Raw genomic sequence first — 15,463 nt, 5'->3', positions numbered from 1 at the left:
CGCTGCTTTTTGACATTACAATAACGATATTATTGTGTTATTTGACACCATGCACCTAGATTTTATTAACTTTTATTGCCTAATTTTTTTCATTTTTGATATATTTTTTTTAATATTTCTTGTAAAAGTAGAACATATACACATTTCTGAATCAAAAAATTAATATATTCCAAATTATGAAAAAAAAAATATGGGTGCCAATTTAAAATAAGAAAGACGAGTATCGCAAAAAAATACTAAGACATTTAGAATTTTTTTTAAATCATCAGTTTATAGGAAATTAAAAACCATTTAATTTGTTTTTTAAATTTTTGAAATCGGTTCATAAATAAAAATTCTACAACGCCTGCCGTTTTTAAAAAATCACCCTGTATACTAAAAGCTTGTCGACGCGCACCCTTTGGCGCAGGTAGAAGCGAGTAGAGGGAGGAGGAGGGGATGGGGCCGTTGTCTGAGTTCATTATTACATTTTTGTTCGTAAATATTTCTAGACTTTCATAAATGTCTAGAAATTTACAATTATTTACATTTTTAATTAAACGAAGACAACTTTCATCAATGTGGTGGTCATTGTCAACAACATATTGGGCAACGCTTGATTTTTCAAACCTTCCAAATTTGAGATGAGCTTGATGCTCTTTGAACCTTTTTAAAATTGACCTTCTTGTTTGCCCAATATATTTCAGATCACAATCTTTACATTTAATTTCATAATCATTTAATTTCATAAAATTTCAGAAAAGTCCCCGACTTTTCTGTTGTTCCTACTCGGTCTTTAGGACTACCAAGAAGACTCCAAGAGGCTTGGACCCGAAGTAAAAGCTACTTTGAGATCCAAACCTTGGAAAATTCTTTCCAGTCCCTTTGTCACTGAAGGTGAGTAAGGGATGGTGACAAAAGAAGTCTTCTCAGGTGTTTTCTGAAAAGTAGAACATTCATTGACAATTTCTTAAATCTAAATTTTTTAACAATTTTATCAACAATGTTGGAATCGAAACCGTTACACCTGGCAGCATCTTTAATTAATTTTAATTCCTTTGTGAATCTGAATTTGTTTGATGGAAAATTCAAAAGCCTGTAAGATTTGCGCTAGATTTCAAGTCAGTGACGCAAAATTTGCGTTGATGAGTTGCTAAGGTGGCATCAGTTTTATTGGGGTAGCTAAGGCGCAACTCTGATTTCCAATGCCGATTGAAATTGGGCGCTAATAGTCTACAATTTTGCAATTTTGTAGAAGATTTCGAGAATCGTACACTGTATACCTAAACCGATGCAACTGAATTAATGGCATTTGATTTTGACATTCTCCCGGTCATAAATAAACGAATACCGCTCCAGATTGATTGAAATTGCCATTTTAACAATTAACAAAATTCCGAACATAACACGCTTTGTCGTTGACAGTTTTGCCACACTGTAATTATTGTCCCTGTCGGACCGCACCAGGAAATTGACTCATTATGAACTAGTCATCCCAAAAATTGTGATGTAAAAGGACAAATCGCCGAGCTATTTTCAGCACAGTATACCAATTTACTTTTTATTTCCGTCTTTTGCCATATTTGAAACGCAACACCACCCTAAGAAACGTAACAGCAAAGTGCACGTTCTCATTCTTTTTAAATCTTGATAAATGCGTTCCGTCGACGCAAATTCTTCCATTATCCACGCAGGAAAGTCTTTGTACGACTGGATGAGATAAATAGAGGGAAATATTTAAAAAAATTAAATATTCAAGGTACACATTTTCCAGCTCGAGATTTTACGCTTTTCAGTGTAATCTCGTCTTTGTACATCTTTGAAGTTCTATTTAAAATATTTTGCAAGAGGACTGGTGGAGTTGTAAGAGCGCAACCGCTTTATTGATATTGAAAGAGGGATAAGCGGTTGAATGTATTTTTATATAACAAACGAAAGAAAGAAAAAACTGAAATTGGAATGCTACGTTTATTCAGTTTTTAGTCATTATTATTACACTTGTGTTATTTCAAGCTTTAACTTCTTCACCTTGTTTCTCAGCTCCACCTTTTGAACCTTTTTTATGAAATTCGCGAAATTCTGAATTTGGTTTCTCTTTGCCGCGGAATCGGTGGCTAGTGTGGGATCCAGGGTCGGCAAACACATCTTCGTCTCCTGCTTCTTCTGGTTTTTCTCTGTTGTTTTTCTTATTCTTCTTGGCCGACACCTAGTAGGCAAAAATAATTAAACAAAAAAAATCAGTACAATAAGTATGCGAATTTTTTGCCTAATAAAAATTAGTCTTACTTAATCCAACATTAGCTGCTCAATTGTCAAATTTCAGTCACAATTAATTATCTAAATTAGTCAATTTGATGTTCTTTATAAGTAGATAATGTTAATTTTAGCATAATTTTGATTTGTTTAATTTAGATTAAGTAATTTGAAATTACATATTCAAAATTAGTAAACTATGAATTAGTTTTCGAGGTGCACTTAGCTGAGTGATGATTAATTTAGTCCAAATTTAACCGATTTAGAACTCGTAATTCGCTTATTTCTTGCACCGACTAATTTTAGTCCAATCCGAGTCGATGAAATAACATACTAATTAGTCACAATTACTTCAAATTAAGACAGGAAAGGTCAAGAAGTAAATAAATAAAAAATAAACTTACGTCACTTATGGCTGCAGCCACGACAAGCACAGTCAACGCCAGGACTATCAATTTCATTTTGCTATTTTTCTGAAACTGAAGCTTCCATTCATCCTGGTCCTTTTTATACATAAAAATGCACCATTATTTTGACATTAGCCATTGTGAACTAATTCCTCTATTACAATACAATAAAAACATCCGTCCTCTTTTTTTTTCCCTTTTTAGAGAGCAATCAGTGTTCGCCCTCGTCACAAATCCGATTGAGGACTTAATTACTATCAGACTTGCAGATAATTCGAGCTCCTAAGAACGAATTATTAATGGCGCTTCGGATCTTGTTTATGTACACAAAATGTGGTGGTTGGGAATTGAGTCTCTGCTTGACTCATGACGAGAAAATGGAATGAGTCATTATAAAGTCAAATTTGCCATAACGTATTATACTCGGTTTTTGTTTTTCAACCTAATTAGCTGTGATTTTGATGTTGGAAACACAAAATTGTTCGCTAACTACGCGGATATCTCGTTATAGGAACTATGCTCGCATTTTAATGTAATTATATCGAAGTTGTTTCATTTTTTGGGTGTTGCAAGCGTTAGTGAAATGGACCAAGAAAACCACTTCATGAACACAGAGAGTTAAATGGAAATATCTTCGCGGTCACTGAGCAAAACAATTAATTTGCGGAGAGCTAGCCAAATCCTTTTTGAAATCCATCAGAATACGAAGTTTTAACTAATCTTGGCTTATCATTGAAACTAGCAGCCAAACTAGTTTTCGCATGTCTCACATATCTTCAGCGATTGTTTTTATTTAACTTTTCCAACTCTTTGAAACTCAACCAATGTAGAATCTCATTTCCAAAGCGTAATTGTACCTTTGCAACCCAGCTTTATGGAAACATTTTTCCAGCCAGTGAATCCGAAATTAAATCAACCGCTCTGCAGTAAATCGTCTCGTTTTTAATTCGCTGGACGCTCTGTGCGTTTAATTTCGATTGAGAGGTGCCCTGGATCAATTCCGTGTCAGTTTGGACAGTTATTAATAATTCCGGTTGAAGTTTCTGTAACAATTTGGCGGTAATCCGGGGCAACTGTTCTGTGTGTTATCTGGTTTATTTACGAGTTTAGATATTTGGTTGGGAATGAATGGGTTTGCTTAATTTTTTTTCCAAAAAATTTTCAAACAAAATTCAATTAAACATTGTTTAAATTATTACTTAAATTAAGTTTTTTTTTCGTTTATTTTAATCTAATTTGATTTAAATATAGTCCAGAGTCGCAGTTTAATAATTTAGACTAATTTGTGGTCTGAATTCTATTTATTCTTGTGCTGAAAATTGCGTATTTGGTGTTGAATAGACCAAATTTAATTACTGACACAGATTTAGCTAATTTACTTCTATTTCCAATTAAACTAGTCCAATTAAAATAGTCCAAACTGTTTATTGTTATCAACTTTAGTTCTTTCTAACGTTGTCCAAATTTAGGCTATTCCAGATAGTCAAATATACTTAACCCAAAATTTATAGTCTCTCTAAATTAGTCCGAACGCGGTTTTAAATACAGACACTATGTAAACTTATGTTACTGGTTTCGCTTAAATGTTACAACTACTTCAACAAATGTAGTGGAATTTTAGTCGTCTCAAAATTAATTATTGCCTTAAATTTAATCTTAATACTTAAAATTTGTAACATTTGCGTCTTTTGCTTTACAATTTTGAACTTTGGTGAAAGTATTGCACGACTCAAAAATAGTAACTTCCGCAAATTTCATAGCCCCAGCACCAAAATTACGATTTTTAATGACGAAAATTCGAAATTTTGGTTCCTTTCAAAAATAAAAATTTCTAAAATGTACGTCTTTTGTTCTGCAATTTTGGAATTTAGTGGAGGTAATACACGTCTCAAAAATAGTAACTTCCCTAAGTTTCATAGTTCTAGCACCGAAATTTTAAAAATTAGAATTTGTAGTGACGGAAATCGCAAATTTTTGCCTTGACTTAAAAATAAAAATGTCTAAAAGTTGCGTTTTTTGCTTTACAATTTTGAATTTTGGTAGAGATAATACATGACTCAAAAATAGTAACTTCCTCAAAATTCATAGCTCTAGCGCTAAAATTACCAAAATTACGATTTTTAATGACGGAAACCTGAAATTTTTGCTTCCTTTTAAAAATAAAAACTTCTAAAAACTGCGTTTTTTGCTCGGCAATTTAGGGATTAGGTGTTGGTAATAGACGACTCCACAATAGTAACTTCCCTAATTTTTATAGCTATAGCACTAAAATTATCAAAATTACGAATTTTAGAGGAAGATGTCGGAAATTTTTGCTTCGTCTCAAAAATAAAAATTTCTAAAATTTGTGCCTTTCGTTCGACAATTTTGCAATTTGGTAGAATTAATACACGACTTAAAAATAGTAACTTTTCAGAATGTTATAGCTTAGGCACCAAAATCACCAAAATTACAAATCTAAGTCGAATATGTCAAAAATTTTTGGTGTTTTTTTTCCAAATACAAATTTCTAAAAGTTGTTCCTTTACATTTTCATCATTTGGTATAGTTAATATACGACCCAAAGATAGTTACTTCCCCAAATTTCACAACTGTAGCCCTAAACTTACCAAAATTACGAATTTTAGTGGAGGATGACGAAAATTTTTTCGTCGACTTCAAAATCAAAATTTCTAAAATTTGTATCTTTTGCTTTACAATTTTGCAATTTAGTAGAGTTAATACACGACTCTTAAGCAGTCTCTTAACTTCTCCTAATTTTACAGCTGTACCCCCAAAATTACAATAATTGCGATTTTTGTTTCGACTTTAAAATGAAAATTCCTAAAATTTGTGTTTTTCGCTCTACAATTTTGCAATTTGGTACACGACTCAAAAATAGTAACTTCCTCAAATCTCGTAGCTGTAGCACCAGCATTTTTCCATCGTCAATCTAGTTTGGTGACATTTTTTCCGGAACTTTCAGAGCTCCATATCTCCGGAACTACGACAGTCTTATAGATATTTACATAACAAGTACGGAAAGTGACCAATTTCGCACGAGTGTAAATGTAAATGCACGAGACGTCAGCCGAGTGCAGATGTTACACGAGTGCAAGAAAGACACTTTCCGACGAGTTATGTACACTATTTTTCCTACGACCTTCCATCATCAGAAAGAAACCATAAATTTCGACAATAATTCATTTCTTATCTATTTTAAATGTCATTTTTTACGACCTCATAAAAAAGTGACGTATTCCACATATTTCGATGGTTCATGTTTTTGTACATCCATTTCCGAAAGTAAAAGTCACTAGTCTGATATGAATATATCCGCACAGATCTGCAAAACTGATTTGTCAGAAACGACCTAAATAACTCATTTTTATCATTATGCATGTTGTTTTACAGTGAATCGTCTATATATTTGAGACAAAAATTCAAGAGTTACATTTGTATTTCAAAATAACTGTCAATTTTGACAGATCTGTGCGGATATATTCATATCACACTAGTGACTTTTACTTTCGGAAATGGATGTACGAAAACATCAACTTTCGGAGTCATTTAACCGTGTGGAAAATGCTACTTTCATATGGGGACGTAGGAAAACTCTATATCGTCTAAGATTAAAGATTCTAATTTATTTCAACTGAGCAAAATCAGAAGGTTTGTAAAATTTCACTCAAGATGAAAGTCGTCCAAATTTATATTTGAACTGTAGGTTGCGGGATTGTCCAAATTTTATCCGATTTATATCCTTTAAATGGAGCAATTTAATTTATTTATTCAAATCTAATTCAGTTCAACTTAGTCTCAGCAAAATTTAGAATTTCTTTCCCGGCGCCTTCACCATTTTACATTATTTTATTTTAACATATCTCACAGTGATCATCCTCAGATTATCCCGTAATGTTAACAGTCCTTAATTAAACACTGGTATTTATAACCCGTCCAACCAGGAATTCTGAACTACCCCTAGATAATTACAAACTTAATCAATTATCCCTTTGATGGAGCACCTATTGACAGCCATAACTTCCAATCCCAACTACAAACCCATTTAAATGTTCGCCGCCTTCGCTCTTTCGCAACATCAACCTCGTTACCCCGCCATAAAATCCCAGAACATCCAATAAAAAGCGCTGCTATCCTAAGACATGATTGCGATTGGAGAATCGATGGGACATTTCGTCCCGCTGTAATTAAATTAAGGAAATCAGGGAAATACTAGGAATAATTCAATAAATCTTTAATAATCAAAAACAAATAATGGATTTACAATTTCGTTAATTACTTCAAACGATTCTTTGTACATCCCGTGACATTTCTCCAGGTTTTCAGCGGTGGCGTAATTCAAATCGTTCCACATAACCTTTAGCATTTTCACGCACTTCAGCAGCTGGAACAATTTAAGAGTAAAATCCTGTGGGAGACTAGGGACGAGTATTTACCGTATAAAATCCACTTTGATTACTTTTTTTATCCCGAATTTCCACCATGGAGCGATGGATGGATTTGATAAAATCTTCATGAGATGATATTAGCGATTTAAGGTCGTTGGACTTTTCAAAATCCAGTTCAAACTGTATCCTGGATTTCGTAAAGACAAAACCAAATAAATAATGCTGGATGGTATTAAGGATGTTGATGAGGCTAAACCGCAGCCACTTTAGTCGTTTTATCGAACGCGGCTTCTTCGGTTCGAGATCTGGAAAAAATGTTAATAGGGAATTATTAAAATTCAACTTGTTTGAGAAGTTAAATAAAACTTTAATTCTGAATTGAGTGGGCAAAAAAGTTCTTTTATTGCATCAGAGTTTGAGGAAGTAATTGCGAATAATTTTACGCTGTTATGAGCAATTTCCATGCGAGATTGTAAAAATAGATTTTTGTCGCCCGACCCTCAAAAGCTGCAAACTCTAATAAACGGAACCTCGAGAGAGGGCACAACTCTCCTAGTGATCAGAACCTCGAAACCACTGACCAAACATGCATATGACTTCCATAACTCCCCCAACTCAGATTCGTAATATCTCGCAATTTCGTGAGACTTCCAAACTTGCAAACTTCCTTAAACTCTTGAGAGGTAAAGTTTCGGCGCTCTTCATTCCAAGAGATTAACTTGAAAGTCTTCAGGGAGACGAACATTCAAGTCTTCAGAACAAATGTTAATTTGTTAATACTCACCGGCAAAAAATAAGTGATTGATGGTGTAAAGCGCCCATTTTATCTTCAGGATAAATTGAAACATCTCCTGGTACATCGTAGTATGTTCTTTGGTTATAATAAGACTCAAAGGCCACTTGATTTCGTATTGCATCGAGATGAGAGTGCATGCTTCTAAAGAGTCGCGACATTCCCTCCAGTAGTCTTTAACTTGGACTGTGCACTCTTCGCAGAAATTGGGGTAGAGATCCATGATGAGGTCTTGGAGATGGGAGGTCAACCAGACACTATTACCCCAGTTGCTGGTCGCGGAATTCATCTAAAGAAACAACTAAAAAATGTTAACTTCATTGAATTCTTACTTTTTCAAAGAAGCGGCGATAAAAAGGAAAAATCAAATCATTCCAGAAGAGAAAAATATGATTCAAGAACTCAAACTGTTTATCTAAATTATAATTCTCAATGAGTAAGTTCTTGACCATAAGCCCCGATATCGTGAAGCGGTCTTTCAAAATTTTCGAGAAGACCTTCTCCGGGAGATTCTGCAGAGGAAAGAGGCTCGTGGTGACGTTGCTAATCCTAGAAAAACGACATAAAATCACGTTTCACCACAAAGAACATACTTTTCAAATAACGTGGCTTCCGGTTTGTCTTTAACTTCTTCGTAATGGAACTCCTCGAAAGCCTTCACCAAGAAGCCATCGGACATGTCAACAAAATGCGTCCAGTCTCCCATTTGGTTGATATCAAAAGCCGATTCCACCTTTTGGGTCCTCGAAATCTTTTCCTTCCTCTCGGGAACATCACAGCCGTAGTAAAAACACAATTCTTCCAAAAACCTGCGCACGAACTCCTGGTGGATCGTCTCGGTCTCTTTGGAGAAGACGTCGTACTTTCGTAACAGACGTAACAAGTGGATGTTACGCCCGATTTGTAACACCTGATCTGCGATGATGTTGACGACGCCATCTTCACAACAAAACTCCTCCACGTTCTCCTGGAGGAAGAAATTCATGTCGCTTTGGTCAGATCGGGGACCCTTCTGGTTCTTACTACAAAAAAACAATAAATTGAGTGATTACGTGGGGGAGGGACTCACTTCAAGATGATGAACTCTTCGGTGTGGTCAAAGAGATCGTTTTTAAGGAACCAGGCGTTGGTCATCGTGAGGTAATAAAAGAGAGATTCTAGGTAGAGAGTTAGGCGGATATCTTGCTCGAGTTTGTCGATGGTGAACTCCAGAGACCTTCTGAGGCGAGTTAAGAGGCTCAGGGCGCAGATGAGGGGTGTGGAAGTTTGGAAGTTCTCGAGGACGACTTCGGTGTGGATGTTTTTGAGGACGTGGACCGGTTTGAAGATTTTTTCGAACTTCTCTGCGAGTTTGAGGAGGGTCATTGTGGTCTCTGGAACAAAAGGCTTCTTTCATTTGATGTCAGTAGGCCTTGAACCAAAACTGTCAAATGCGAGACAGGGTTACCAACATAGTTCGAATACCAAAGCTTCTGGTTTTGTACCTTGCTCCCGAATTTCGTTTTCCACAGCGATCAGCTCCCGGAAAACCGGTTCAAGGATCTTCTTCACCGCACACCCGTAGCTCCTGTAGGTTTCACTGACGTTCCCACCTTCTAAAGATCGATAAAATTGTCGAAACTCGTCTAGGATTTTAATGTAAGGCACAAAAACGTCTATAAATCCTTCAAAAGTCATCTGAAAATTCAAATTCAAATTTAGCGCTTTTATTAGACAGTCGTACCAACCCACCGCGCAGACACTAGAAATAGTAACATTTGTTTTTGGACCAAAGGTATTGCCAGTAAGTTCAAAAACGGTGGAACTGTGGGGCCCCCACATCTGCCAAAGAATCTCCCTCATGACTTTGTATTCAGAAATAACAGTTATGGGGTCAATTTCAACCAACCCCTTGACCTCGCTCTTGAGATGTTCGTGCCATAAAACCCCCACGTTGGCGTCAAACCACTCACTGGGGGGCTTCATGACAATATTTTCTCTGTTAAACCAACCATTCTGAACAGTCTCAAGGAGTTGCTTTCGGCACTCCCTAAAATCGTACGGCTCAAATTTCTGACTCTCTGTGATTATCAGAGGGGTAGAAGTAACCCTTTCTGAGGCACTTCCCCCCAGATCAATCTCATCCTCAGAGTCCGACTGTTCTTGGGAACTGTCGTCTTTCACGGGTGACCACCGTTCGATCCCCTCGTTCAAGTAAGCCCCCCAGTCCTCCACTTCTGGTTCTTCAGAAACTTTGTTGATAAATTCAAATTTATCAGGGTCTTTCCAGAAGTGGTCAGTGGGCTGCTGGGAGAGGCACAACAAGAACTTGATGACGTTCAAACGTGGGGTTAAATCAGACTCTGAGAGGTTGCCATCAATGTATTTGTCATGGCACTGCTTCAAATAGTCTGCATGCTTGAAGAAACCATGAAACATGAATTTCTCGGCCATGCTGCAAATTTCCTTTTTTATATCTTTAGTGTTGAGGAAATACATCGTGTCTGACTTTCTAACTGTTGTTAAAATCCGCTTTTCGAGGTTTTCAAATCTGTCGGTGCCTTCCTAAAATTCAAATCGATATACAAAACAAAAAATAAGGTTACATCACCTCGTAATGCGTAATTTCTCCAATCAACTCCCTGACACCGGTCTGAATTTCTTCGCTTATCACCTTCGCCATCGTGGGCGCCTTTTGGGACCTTTTTTAAAAGAAACAACCGCTTTTTTGTGTTTTTTATTTCAAAAAATTGTTTGACAAAAACTTATCGACTGAGTCGGGCGGAGAACTGTTATCTTCCGGCGTGCGCATGTGTCAAAACGGTATTGATTGAGCTACACTACTCTACACAAGTTACGGACCTACATTATACTACACGACAAAAGTAAAGATTAGTTTGCGTCATCGGTGTCTTCGACCCATTGACAGCTTAAGTACATTTTGGTTATGTTTTGGGTGTTCTCGGGAAAGTCCAGGTAGATGTAGAAGGAATCGTCATCGACGTCGTCGGGGATGGGGGAGTCAAGAAGAACAGGTGGTGAATTTGACTAAAAATTAATTAAAATTGAGAATTATAACAGTGAGACTTACCAGGGTGACTGTTATGAAAGTTGCAATGACCAGCAGGGTTACCAACTGTTTCGCGAGCATTGTGGTTTTGTGGTTGGAATACAAACCTCGTTATTTATACCTACCAAAGTTTGATAATTAAACTTGGATTACGTAAAATTGGTCGTTTCCAGTTATTGTGATATTATAATAGTTATTGTTAGGCGTATTTTTTAAGTTAATGATGGGTAAATTTGCTGATAATTTAACCATTTTGTTCTGTCTTTAACATTTTTTTTCTTATTAAGACACGTGACTAAATGCCTATATGTACTTTTTATTGGCCGTTATTTTACAATTTAATACATTGAACTCATCTTGAAAATGTTTCCCATTTACATCTTACAGAAGCTTGAGAGGAGTTAATATTTCCAGGAGACGGCAAATACAAATAAAATTTGTTGCTAGGTTGAAACGGATTATCAAACAGTTTATCGGTAGGACCTGCTGAAGAAGGATAAGCACCAGGGGAGTACAGAATTTCGTGCTAAAAAAGAAAATTGTATTACCAACGTACTTCTAAATTTTAAAACTTTTTTAAACGTCATTTTTAATTTATTTGACACCTACATTATTGCACATAATTACCACCAGTGATAAAGCGAGCATCAGCAATTTGGCTATCATTGTTGAAATGCTCTAGTTACGGATTTGCGCTTTCGAAATATTTATAGTAAAGCGTCCAATTTTGATAACGCGTTATTAATTATCCAACAATTTGGACATTCAATTTACGAGTTAATTTTCAAATTAGTTATAATAAAAAGTGCAGATTATGGAAAATATAATTTACGATTATGTTTTATGCTGCCATAAAGTTTATATTTTATGTCAGCAAAATTGAGCGGCATGAGTTTTATGACTTTATTTTTGTCAGTAGAATCTGTCTACGTACTTAATTATAAAAATGGTCTTGTCGGGGAAATATTACTTTGTATCGATTTTAATTAGGCAAAATAGCAGCAAATCAAATTAGTTTATTATTTATTTAATTTCATTAAGTACTATCTATAGCCCAATGAGTAGAATTCTCATTAGCTAGAAAATCGGTTGCGTTATAATCTGGTAGCTCCATAAAAGGAAACGATCCGTACGACATGTTTTGCTCATTTCGCAAAAACTCTTCTGGTATCAAAGACCGAGGAGTATGTCCCACTCCATGCTTAAAAATCTCATCTAATTCTTTCTCCAGGTTTCTTGCTTTCTTTTTTTTATTTTTGTTCGGCTTTTTAGACTTTGCGGAAGTTTTTTTCGACTTGGTCTTCTTCTTTTTGACTTTCTTTTTAGCGACTTTCTTTTTCTTCTTAACTTTGACCTTTTTCTTTGTTTTATTTTTCTTAGCTTGTTTCTTTTTTACTGCATCGGAGTTGTAAATCTACAAAAAGACCATAGAAGTTGATTAGAAGCTAGAAAATTACTAATTAATTACGAGAGATAAAATTGACAGAACAAAAAGTGAGATGCCATTCAAAAACATTTTCATAGCTTCCGCAGATTTGCTCAGCATTTTATACCAACTCATTACGGCTCGTTGAGTTTTTGCCGTGTTAAAAAAACTGCCTTTGTCTTGTTTTTAGAACGATTTTATTTCCTTATTTCAGAAAAATACAAAAAGTGACAATTTTATTCAGACAGAGGCTCGTCTTCGTACCAAGCACATTTCAACCGCATCTTTCCAATATTTTGCGTGTTTTTTGGATAGGAAAGTTCGATTTCGAAGTCGTCAAATTCTTCCTCCATGGGCGGCCCTGTTGACAGGAGATCACTTGTTGAGATTAACTGAAAGAAAATCTTCAACAGTGCGAAGTAGTTTTTATTTTCTCTTACTTGACACATCGAAATAAATATGAGAATTGTGAAAAACCAAAAGAAGTGTCGCCATATTGGTGCTGTTCTCATGGTTAACTCTTATCTAACTGTAACTACTTAGTAAATACTGAGTGAACAGCCAAGCAAGGCTACCAACTCAAAAATAAAATCGAAAGGCTTCTGAATGACATTTTTCCTATACCTAGGTAAAGAGGTACTAAATATTTATTCTTTTCGCATATTGTTACGTATAAATAATGAGTTTATTGTCCTTTTATTCATATTGTTATATTGTCAGCAATGAATGGTTTTGTTTTGCATACATTACATTTAACTGCCCCCAAATGGGATTTAGATTTTTGTCCAAATTGCTTTTGTCCGTGTTTTTTAACAAAATAATTTATTCTGAATAAAATAATGCAGGCAGCACAACCCGACAATTTTTTTTGAATGAAAATGCCAGGTTTTATTTCTTTTTTTTAAATAAAAAGTAAAAATAATAAGAAGAAATAATAAAAAGAAAAGAAAACAAGACGAAAGTGAGAAGGGAGCGGAAAAGCTTCCAAACTGGCAAGAACATAATACAAATTAAATCGTGCCAAAAACTGAGAAAAACCAGAAATCGAAAACTGAGAAGAAAAATAAGTCTGGATAGGAAAAATAGGTGTGAACAAGCGACTAAATATTAGTTCAAAGTTTTATTCATTGTCAAACTTAAATTTTCATTTTTTTAACTTCAGTGTCGCCTGGTCGTTTTCATTTTCGTACCACTCACACTTCAAATACATGTTTTCTATGTTCTTCGTATCTTTCGGAAAAGTTAAAAAAATGTCGAACGAATCCGCATCCGCGTTCGGCTCCATTTCTGGAGGCAGTGGTATCGCTCTTAGCATAGGATTGCCTTCATTTGTCAGACTTGACTGAAAAAAAAATCAAATTTATTTTAATTCAACATTATACTGAAAAACTCTAGTTAATAATACATTTTTCAGTACCAGTTTTAAGGGCTGTTTCCACCCTTCTCGTTCGATTAATTCTCACCTGAGATAGAGCAGCCAGTGTGGCGAGAAATAATGATAATAGCAATTTGCGCATCATTGTCATTGTGATACTCGGATTATCGCATTTCGGCTTTATATATCTAGATAGGGTAATGAATGGTCGTCGTTGAGTGTAAATTAGCTTTTATTACTTTTAAATCTGATTTAAATTTGTTACATTTGTCATTGTATTTTTTGTTTTGGTAATTGTTGCGTGACTATATTTTGTCACCAGCATAATCGAGAATGACATTAAATTAAATATTTCAACTATACGCTGTTTGGTTTTTGACAAAAGCGTGTAATTTCTTTATCTGGAATAGCTGATCTGAAAATAATGCGTCTAGCAAAATTATTAGGTATTTATTGAGTATTTAGATTTTTTAATAGGTTCCGTGATTGTATGAGTTGTTTTCTAAAATAATCAAGTTTTAGGTTACATAATAATTTAAAAACAATTTTTTTTATTTTTATTCTTGAAGCTTTTCGATTTTCTTTAATTTTTATTTTTTTGTATGGCTTTATATTCTCTTAGTTTATTGGATTTTCATAACTTTTTGATTTTTTGTATTCGTTATTCATTAAATTATTGAAACTTTTCTAAATGGGAAAAATGTATGTATTTCTCTTAGATTTGTCGGAATTTTTGAGTTTTAAATTTTTTTGGAATTAATTCACTTTTTCGGTGTTATATCGTTATACATTTTGAATTTTTTGTAGATGTTTAGTTCTAAATATAATTTAATGCTTTTTTATATTTGGTATTTTCCCTTAGAACACATATATTTATTGGAGTTTTTAACTTTTGCACTTTGTCCTTTCTTTTTCTCCTCTACATTTTTTCGATTTTTTGAAATTATAAACTTTTTTGAATACTGTATTAGATATTTTTAATTTTTTCTTTTTCTTAACATTTTCTATTTTTTTTTAATTTTCAACTAAAAAAACTAAAAATATTGCAGATTTTTCTTTATTAAAAACAGTGTTTACATATGCATTACATTCTTCACTCTTTGATTCTTCTTTGCTTTTTTTTTATTATTAACTTGCTTTTTGGCCAAACGTTGCTTTTCTAAAACAGACAAACCGTAATACTCACGAAGCAGGCCTTGAATCTTGAAATCTGTTGGTAGTACTGCCTTTTTATTGCTTTTTTCACAGCTCTGCAAGCAGTGCTACCAACAGACCTGCTTGACCGAACATACGTTGTGCCTTCTGCTTCATCTTCTTCTTCTGATTCTGCCTCTGCCTCTGCCTCTGCCTCAATCTTTGTCTCCTCCTATTACTAGCCCGTAGGTCTTCGTCAAAATCATAATCGCCATCGAACTCACTATCAAACTCTTCACTCTCTTCAGTTGCTGAAGGTACTAGAAGTAACAAAAGTTCAAATTTTTTATTTTAAATAAAAGGGTGGTTACGTGAAGGTTCTGTTTCTGGGGAGGGTGCAAAAGTGGTACTAGTAGCAGTAGGAGGAGGTGTTCTTCTACGATTACCTCTAGTCTCAGAGCCCCAACAAGCTGGTGTAAGCTGGCGTCCGGAATTTCCTATTTCAACAAAGTTAAGAAAAGCAGTTTTTGAGTGTTACTCACTGGTAATAAGATCAAAACTTCGGCAGTTGACTTGGAGGGCCCATGTTAGAACCACCGCTAGCATGAGAAAGCGCAACATGATTCTACCGCCAAACTTGTTTTCGGGGGTACTATAAG

The 15,463-nt window shown here is 34.9% G+C and overlaps 4 protein-coding genes and 4 long non-coding RNA genes across 10 annotated transcripts in view; 1 reads left to right on the top strand and 7 right to left on the bottom strand.

Moving 5' to 3' along the window:
- The window catches only part of Syt7 (Synaptotagmin 7), a 180,903-nt gene that overhangs the window by 54,724 nt on the left and 110,716 nt on the right, over positions 1–15,463 (top strand). The window lies entirely within an intron of this gene.
- Positions 1,934–2,717, bottom strand: LOC148177572 (uncharacterized). The gene is made up of 2 exons (XR_015769747.1): positions 2,637–2,717; positions 1,934–2,185 (listed from the first exon to the last, which is right to left on the bottom strand). It is a non-coding gene; the product is annotated as an uncharacterized LOC148177572 (long non-coding RNA).
- Grip128 (gamma-tubulin complex component 5) lies at positions 6,859–10,494 on the bottom strand. Its single transcript, XM_088031898.1, has 9 exons — positions 10,411–10,494; positions 9,552–10,364; positions 9,305–9,497; positions 8,890–9,193; positions 8,414–8,842; positions 8,153–8,369; positions 7,812–8,109; positions 7,076–7,332; positions 6,859–7,023 (listed from the first exon to the last, which is right to left on the bottom strand). Exons 1-9 carry the CDS (start codon positions 10,480–10,482, stop codon positions 6,874–6,876), a joined length of 2,733 nt encoding a protein of 910 aa, XP_087888024.1. The 5' UTR covers positions 10,483–10,494; the 3' UTR covers positions 6,859–6,873.
- LOC148177570 (uncharacterized) lies at positions 10,546–10,964 on the bottom strand. The gene is made up of 2 exons (XR_015769751.1): positions 10,891–10,964; positions 10,546–10,847 (listed from the first exon to the last, which is right to left on the bottom strand). It is a non-coding gene; the product is annotated as an uncharacterized LOC148177570 (long non-coding RNA).
- Positions 11,166–11,537, bottom strand: LOC148177569 (uncharacterized). Its single transcript, XR_015769748.1, has 2 exons — positions 11,479–11,537; positions 11,166–11,395 (listed from the first exon to the last, which is right to left on the bottom strand). It is a non-coding gene; the product is annotated as an uncharacterized LOC148177569 (long non-coding RNA).
- Positions 11,906–12,430, bottom strand: LOC148177568 (uncharacterized). Its single transcript, XM_088032723.1, has 2 exons — positions 12,338–12,430; positions 11,906–12,283 (listed from the first exon to the last, which is right to left on the bottom strand). Exons 1-2 carry the CDS (start codon positions 12,428–12,430, stop codon positions 11,906–11,908), a joined length of 471 nt encoding a protein of 156 aa, XP_087888849.1.
- On the bottom strand, positions 13,401–13,825 carry LOC148177567 (uncharacterized). The gene is made up of 2 exons (XR_015769746.1): positions 13,759–13,825; positions 13,401–13,637 (listed from the first exon to the last, which is right to left on the bottom strand). It is a non-coding gene; the product is annotated as an uncharacterized LOC148177567 (long non-coding RNA).
- Positions 14,488–15,431, bottom strand: LOC148177566 (uncharacterized). The gene is made up of 7 exons (XM_088032722.1): positions 15,347–15,431; positions 15,176–15,301; positions 14,963–15,124; positions 14,748–14,829; positions 14,697–14,704; positions 14,569–14,632; positions 14,488–14,527 (listed from the first exon to the last, which is right to left on the bottom strand). Exons 1-7 carry the CDS (start codon positions 15,423–15,425, stop codon positions 14,488–14,490), a joined length of 561 nt encoding a protein of 186 aa, XP_087888848.1. The 5' UTR covers positions 15,426–15,431.

Source organism: Gnatocerus cornutus, chromosome 3 (genome assembly GCF_029298725.1).
Source record: "Gnatocerus cornutus isolate USDA-ARS CGAHR chromosome 3, icGnaCorn1.1, whole genome shotgun sequence".
In the NCBI taxonomy this organism is placed as follows: Eukaryota; Metazoa; Arthropoda; class Insecta; order Coleoptera; family Tenebrionidae; genus Gnatocerus; species Gnatocerus cornutus.
The sequence above is the reverse complement of the archived record's forward strand: the minus strand, read 5'-3'. Positions and strand labels throughout refer to the sequence as shown.

What these genes read in the sequence shown, in the direction of transcription:
- Grip128 (XM_088031898.1), bottom strand. Translation starts at nt 10,482, where the DNA reads ATGGCGAAGGTGATAAGCGAAGAAATTCAGACCGGTGTCAGGGAGTTG. An exon ending in CTATTTCTAGTGTCTGCGCG is followed by an intron (nt 9,498 to 9,551) that starts GTGGGTTGGTAC and finishes TTGAATTTTCAG; the next exon opens with ATGACTTTTGAAGGATTTAT. An exon ending in GAAGCCACGTTATTTGAAAA is followed by an intron (nt 8,370 to 8,413) that starts GTATGTTCTTTG and finishes TCGTTTTTCTAG; the next exon opens with GATTAGCAACGTCACCACGA.
- LOC148177568 (XM_088032723.1), bottom strand. Translation starts at nt 12,430, where the DNA reads ATGAGTTGGTATAAAATGCTGAGCAAATCTGCGGAAGCTATGAAAATG. An exon ending in TTCTGTCAATTTTATCTCTC is followed by an intron (nt 12,284 to 12,337) that starts GTAATTAATTAG and finishes GTCTTTTTGTAG; the next exon opens with ATTTACAACTCCGATGCAGT.
- LOC148177566 (XM_088032722.1), bottom strand. Translation starts at nt 15,425, where the DNA reads ATGTTGCGCTTTCTCATGCTAGCGGTGGTTCTAACATGGGCCCTCCAA. An exon ending in AAGTTTTGATCTTATTACCA is followed by an intron (nt 15,302 to 15,346) that starts GTGAGTAACACT and finishes TTGTTGAAATAG; the next exon opens with GAAATTCCGGACGCCAGCTT. An exon ending in GGAGAAAAAGAAAGGACAAA is followed by an intron (nt 14,528 to 14,568) that starts GTGCAAAAGTTA and finishes ATGTGTTCTAAG; the next exon opens with GGAAAATACCAAATATAAAA.